Below are 6,418 nucleotides of genomic sequence, written 5' to 3' on the forward strand. Positions count from 1 at the left end.
TTTGTGATAATATCATTCGCCCATAAGATTTGAAACCTTACCTTTTGTTAAGTACTTTGCTTTTAATCACACCATCCTTTTTACATTAATTCTTCGTAATCATGTGTTACCCAGTAAGATATGTATGTTGATCTCAAATAATGTGACATCATGCCCTGACGAAAGGTAGTGGATGCTAGCTGAAATGTCTGACCATTCCCAAAATTATATCCAGTTGCTTGAGCTGCTTGTTGGGGTTCATGTATCTTATTGCCTCAATGTCTAACCTTCATCAACGTAATGTGACATCAGTTCATCCAGCTGGCTGCAAATGTTGGATTTTTGGATTATTTCTCCTTGATAAACCATCATCATCAAATACATTGTACACGTATATTGTTAATTGTTCTCATGACCACACAGAACTGGAGCCATCCATGTAGGGGACCGTATCCTGGCCATCAACAGTCAGTCCCTGCGAGGGAAACGCCTGAGTGAGGCCATCCAGCTCCTCCAGTCCGCGGGAGACACCGTTACACTCAAGATCAGCAGGCAGGAGGGTAGGCAGACATCGCTAGGTAACTCAGGACATGTTTAAGAGTTCAAACTTTCGATCCAACACAAAAAGTTCTCTCACTAGCTAGAGCTTTCGACCAGGTCTTCCTCAGTAGACTGACCCAGTGAGGCTTGTCACGTGGCTTCTTTGAAGTGTGGCGTCAACACTGGGTCATAACATTGGTAACTCAGGACACATTAAGAGTTAAAACTTTCGATCCATCACAAAAAATTCTCTCACCTAAATGTAGTCTTTCGACCAGTCACTCTAGTCTTCCTCAGTTGACTGACGTCAACACTGGGTCAGTCTACTGAGAGACAAATGATCATTGCGTGGCGTGAATTTGTTATTCATGTCTTTGTTTCAGTGCTGTCAGTGATAGAATAGTATTTTCACATCTTTTATTCACGATTTGTTTCAATTGGAAAAGAGCATGGCCTCATGTCTTGAATCAGATTAAACATTGTATTAAAAGCTGCTTTGGATTGACAGCCTTGATTAAACAAATCATTTGACACACATTGGGAAATTTGACAGAAAATATCGTAAAAGTTCCTGCACACTTAAGGGCAATATTGAGAATTTTGATATGCTTTTTTGGGTTCTCTTAATTAGATGTCAGTGCTCAACTTTTACCGTGTTTGGAGCCACAGAAGGGCACAGTTTCCTCAGTGACTCCTCTTTGTTGTTCCTCAGACTTGTAGTCCCCCCCTCCCTGGACACTCGGGAAGATACATGGTAACGTGGAAGTGTACATAAAAGCTGTAGGTTGCTTCCAACTCTAGTAATACAGCCACTGTGCAGCACTGAAACTTTCCTTTTCTGTCAAGCTTCCACCAACAGAATGCCTGCATGTGACTTACAATGTAGGAATGTGTAGATTGGAAAAAATAATCAAGACAGCGCCATGAAGGTAGAGATTTCTGCTTAACTTGCAAGCTACTTGTGTACAGTTCCTGTATGTCACAGTCTTGACTTAATTATACAGTCAAACCTGGCCGCTTTTTCTCGGCCCCCAATATTTTCCCCACAGAACTGAAGACATGGAAGATGCTTACAGCATGTGACATTAAAACATCTCGACTTGGAAACCATTTATGTCTTAGTCATGTTGTGAGGCGACCCTCTTCAAAGAGACCACCTGTCCAAGGTGACCACTTTACTTTGGTCCCCTGGGTGGCCGGCTTGGACAGGTTTGACTGTACATTCTCTGATTAATGTTTATTTATGAGAGTGCTGTATCATGTACCACAGTAGAGAGCAAAAGTCTGAATGAAAGTGGGAGGAAACCTTTGCCTTCATGGTTGTCTGAACTACTAATTTCAATTGCATCATTCTTTTAATGGCCATGGTAATATTGCTACCAATGTGTTGGTGATTTAACTAAATTGTGTAGGAATGCTTCTGTGTAGTTACATGTAGGCATTTAACGGGAAATGCAAGGTTCTGACTTAGTGATTCCTAATGTGATGTCGGGATCTGTCTAAAGGATGTGCAACAACATTTTGTGTGCAATGTAATGTACATTGTATAATTTTTTCTACAGTAAACAATGGTCTCATTTTCCATTCCAGATAAGTTTGTGGTAGATGGACCCAAGTCAGATCAGGAGGTAAGAATATGTCACTGAGAATGCTTCAGAAAATACATATAGGTACAGTTAAGATTAGAGTGAAGACTGTGCAGGCCAAATGTAAGAAATTGTTACATGTATGAATAAGTTTCCTCCTCATACATTGGTAGTTTATTGAAGTAACTGGATAGTTCTGAAATGGATTAAATTTGGACATTTGGTGTACACCAGCTGCACAAGTAAAATGTACGTGATAGTGGTTGGTTATATCACACTGAATGAGATGTCGTATCTATGCAATACATGTAGCTATCTATAATAATTGAAACGTACATACCTGTCATGAATAATATGCACCTGCTGTTAGCATGAAGAAGTTCATGCTGGTATACTTCATTATGACAAAAAGGCTAAACGTTCTGTCCAACACTAAATTTGGGTAAGTCCTAATTTACTTATAGTGTTGGACAGAACGTTTAGCCTTTTTTTCTTATAATGCACCTGCTGTGTTTGCAGAATGACAGCATTGGAAAGGAAGAGAGCCAGACGAAGAGGGTGCCCCTTCAACATACCCCAGTCCCTAGTGTGGATAGTGCAGTGGAATCATGGGATGGTTCAGCCTTGGAACCAGGTAAGGCATAATTAATGACACTTAGTTAACATCTACTGTAACAGTAAATAATGTTTCAAGGGTATAATTCTTTTTTGTATGATGCTCTTTCAATGCACTCATCGATTATTCCCTGTCTCATGGGTTATATACTTCTACATTGTATGTAGTTTCATTAGTGTCAATAATAATGATTATTCCATCTGTGAATAGTTTCTAACCTAACAGGTTGGTAAGACACTGAGTAAAGAGACTCTTTTTACACAACCAAGTCTTTTATTCACAGCCGACATTTCGGTGACCGTCTGTCACCTTCCTCATGGCAATTCTGACTGGTTCGCGTTGTATTGCAGCACAACGAAACGTCAGCTGAATAAAAGACTGTCTTGGTTGTGTAAAAAGAGTCTCCTTGCTCAGTATTAACGCTATGTTAAAGGTCTTCACTATTAATTTTATGATACCTCAAAGATAGGCCAATGTTTCAAAGTTTAAACTTGTCCCATTCATTTTGCCCTTGTGTGTTTAGGAAACCCGGAAGGAAACTCGCAGCACCCCCATTCAGGAATGGTTGTGACCGCCCAGGTGCACCATCATGACAACCAGACCAATCACATGACAGAAAGGCACACCCAGAGGAGGGACTCTACCAAGGGAGACAGGAGGATGGGGGACAGACTGCACGATGAGTGGGACACCCAGTCCCACAGCTACAAGAGCAGCAGCGACATTCTGGACAATCCACAACTGGACGAGTATGGTTTGGTACAGGTACATTCCTCTTGTTTACTACTAAACTTTAGTTTAATGTCTGTTGTTGGATGTGCTGTTTGACTTGTGTGTGTGGATTAGGCCACACCAATTTAATTTGTTGGTTCTCGGATTCTCCTCTTCATTTTTTTCTGATTTAGGCCACGCCGACTTAATTTTATGGATGACATCCTCTGAAGACCCCCAAACTAGTGCGCCCTGCCACTGCATATTTTTTTCTGAAAAAATCTGAGAACCAACAAATTAAATTGGTGTTGCCTTACATGTACATGCAGAACCACTTGTTGTGTGATGCCATTAACTTTGTGGGGCTAAAACTGTTATGTTTTGGTCATACAATTATTATTTTCTGTGAACAACATGTGTTACTGTTGCATGTAAATAATCTTGGATCTTTTGCCTTCTCTATGCTTCTTACTCTGTAGTCCTTACATGTAAGTTCTATACAATGCAGTTTTAATGCCTTTATCAGACCTTTATCCCATTTACATGCACATTTTTACACCGTACGTGCTAACATCCGTGTCCATAATATCGCCACCTTTAGAAATAGTGTGCTTAAAGATATTTTTACTGCAACATACCATAGGTACAAATGTATGTACATTTGAGGTGTGCAGGAGTACATACCAAAAGTATGTTGCAGTAAAAATATCTTAAAGCACACTATTTCTCAAGGTGGCGATATTATGGACCCTGGTGATATTATGGACACGGATGTTACAAGTGTTGAGAAATAGTGTTCACTTTGATACAAATTTTTTCATATTAGGCACTCGAGGACCTGGAGACATGTGGCCACTCTGAACTGATGCGACAGATCGAGCAGACGATCGGACCCAGTAACCATGCACACACGCTGAACTGCCGACCCAGGCAAAACCAGTCGGTCATCAGCTACAGCGACAGTCACAGCATGACCTTGCCGGGTTCCGGCAGGGGTCATCAGGCCCCCGCCCTCCCCACCAACAAGAAGATTCAGGATCAGATGAGTCTCATCTTCTCTCCTACACCTATTGAGATTCAGAAGGTACGACAATCAATGACATCAACGATTCATGAATTAAGCATTTCTATTGGTTTTCAGGTAGTGAAAGAGTTGTTTTAAATTTCATGATAATCACAAAAAATTTGGTGAAATTACATTGACTGAAAATATATGAGTACATCCCTTTTTGAATAGTCTATGTTGTACTTTTTCAGTATGTAGGTGTTTAAAGAAATTGTCTTAAGTTTCATAATAGTGACAAGAAATTTGATGAAATTGTATTGACTGAAAACATACATTGTACAATTGTGTCTAGGAGTACATTTACCATAGAATAGTTTATGACATACTTTTTCAGGTAGCTGTTATAGAATAGAGATAAGTTTAATGATAATGATTGGAAATTTGATGACATAGAAATATATAGGGGTATATTTATCAAAAATTCTACATTGAAGTTTACAGCATTGAGAAGCTCAGAATGTCAAAGTCGTTGAGGAATGATTAACTTTTAAGTTTTATGTCTGTCCTTTCTCTTCAGGTGACGTTGTTCAAGGATGATGATTATGGAGATTTTGGCTTCAGCGTGTCGGACGGTTTGGTGGAGAAGGGAGTGTATATCAACAACATCAGGCCAGGCGGGCCGGCAGACCTCAGCGGCGTCATCAGGCCATATGACAGGATACTGCAGGTTTGTTGGTTTGTTTGTTTGTTTGTTTTACATAACCAGTGAACTGCCTCTAGGCATAACATACCAGTTTTGTACAGTGGGTACAGTCAAACCTGTCAAGCAGGCCACCTGTCCATGGTGACCGCTTTTTCTCGGTCCCAAAAATGTTCCCCATTGACACAAGCATTAAGCAACCTGTCCAAGGTGACCACCTGGCCAACGCGACCGCCCTGAGTTGGGCCCGCTCAAGGCCCAATACCGGCCCATGGTGACCATGTTATTTTTGATCATGTTGATCATTGATGATAACTAATGAGAAATCATGGAGAAACCAGCCAGTTTGCCTTGACTGCTGGATGATAGTTTTGTTTGACTAAAATTGCTCCATGCACCACCCTCCCCACATGCATTCACCACAGATAGAACTGGAGATGCTTACAGCATTTGACATAAAAACATTTTGACTTTGAATGGCTTCATTTTCCTATATGCATCTCCATTGACCTGCAGGTAAACAACAGCAGGACCAGGGACTTCGACTGCTGCCTTGCTGTCCCGCTCATCGCAGCTTCAGGCGACAAGATCGAACTGGTCATCAGTCGCAACCCGCTGGCCCAGAACATGTCCCAGGCCAACTTGGAGTGGGGAGAGGAGGCTTACCAGCATCCGCAACTCAACCACAACTCTTCCAAGACACTCTAGAACACAGGAGGGCACCAGGAGTGTGAGTTTAAGGGGGGAGGAAAACTTGCTGGTTCAAAATATGTCCCAAGCCAACCTGGAGTGGGGAGAGGAGGCTTACCAACATCCACAACTCAACCACAACTCTTCCAAAACAGCCTAGAACATGCACAACTATTCCTAAACTCTCTAGAGCATTCACAGCTCTTCCCAAAGTCTCTTGGTCACAAGGAAAAGGATTCAGGAGAAGGAGAAGGCAATCCAACATCCATAACTCTTCCAAAACACCGTAGAATGTGAGAGAACACTAGGCACTTGGACTGACTGGGGAAGGGGGAGGTAAACCAACACCTGTGGCTCAACCATAACTCTTACAAAACACTGTACAACACAGGAGAACACTTGTATAGGAGGTTGAACTGGGGAAAGGGGAGGCAAACCACCACCATAACTCTTACAAAACCACTAGAACACCCAAAGCTTAATACCAACTCTTCCAAAGCATTGTAGAACACAGGAGGCTGGTTTGGGGGGTTAGGACGGGTACATGTACCAACACCCATATATATAGCTCAGCACCATTTCTTCCAAAA

At 41.6% G+C, this 6,418-nt stretch overlaps 1 protein-coding gene across 1 annotated transcript in view; it reads left to right on the plus strand.

Annotated features, from left to right (window-relative positions):
* The window catches only part of LOC109472359 (glutamate receptor-interacting protein 1-like), a 95,742-nt gene extending 89,766 nt beyond the window's left edge, over window positions 1–5,976 (plus strand). The window contains exons 22-28 of the mRNA XM_019772066.1: window positions 403–557; window positions 2,110–2,147; window positions 2,625–2,739; window positions 3,245–3,486; window positions 4,259–4,516; window positions 5,016–5,165; window positions 5,655–5,976. Coding sequence (XP_019627625.1) covers window positions 403–557; window positions 2,110–2,147; window positions 2,625–2,739; window positions 3,245–3,486; window positions 4,259–4,516; window positions 5,016–5,165; window positions 5,655–5,846 — 1,150 coding nt within the window. The 3' untranslated portion in view covers window positions 5,847–5,976. The remainder of the gene's footprint in view (window positions 1–402; window positions 558–2,109; window positions 2,148–2,624; window positions 2,740–3,244; window positions 3,487–4,258; window positions 4,517–5,015; window positions 5,166–5,654) is intronic.
* Window positions 5,977–6,418: the final 442 nt, after the last annotated feature.

This window comes from Branchiostoma belcheri, unplaced genomic scaffold, assembly GCF_001625305.1.
Source record: "Branchiostoma belcheri isolate BF01 breed outbred unplaced genomic scaffold, Haploidv18h27 scaffold10, whole genome shotgun sequence".
In the NCBI taxonomy this organism is placed as follows: Eukaryota; Metazoa; Chordata; class Leptocardii; order Amphioxiformes; family Branchiostomatidae; genus Branchiostoma; species Branchiostoma belcheri.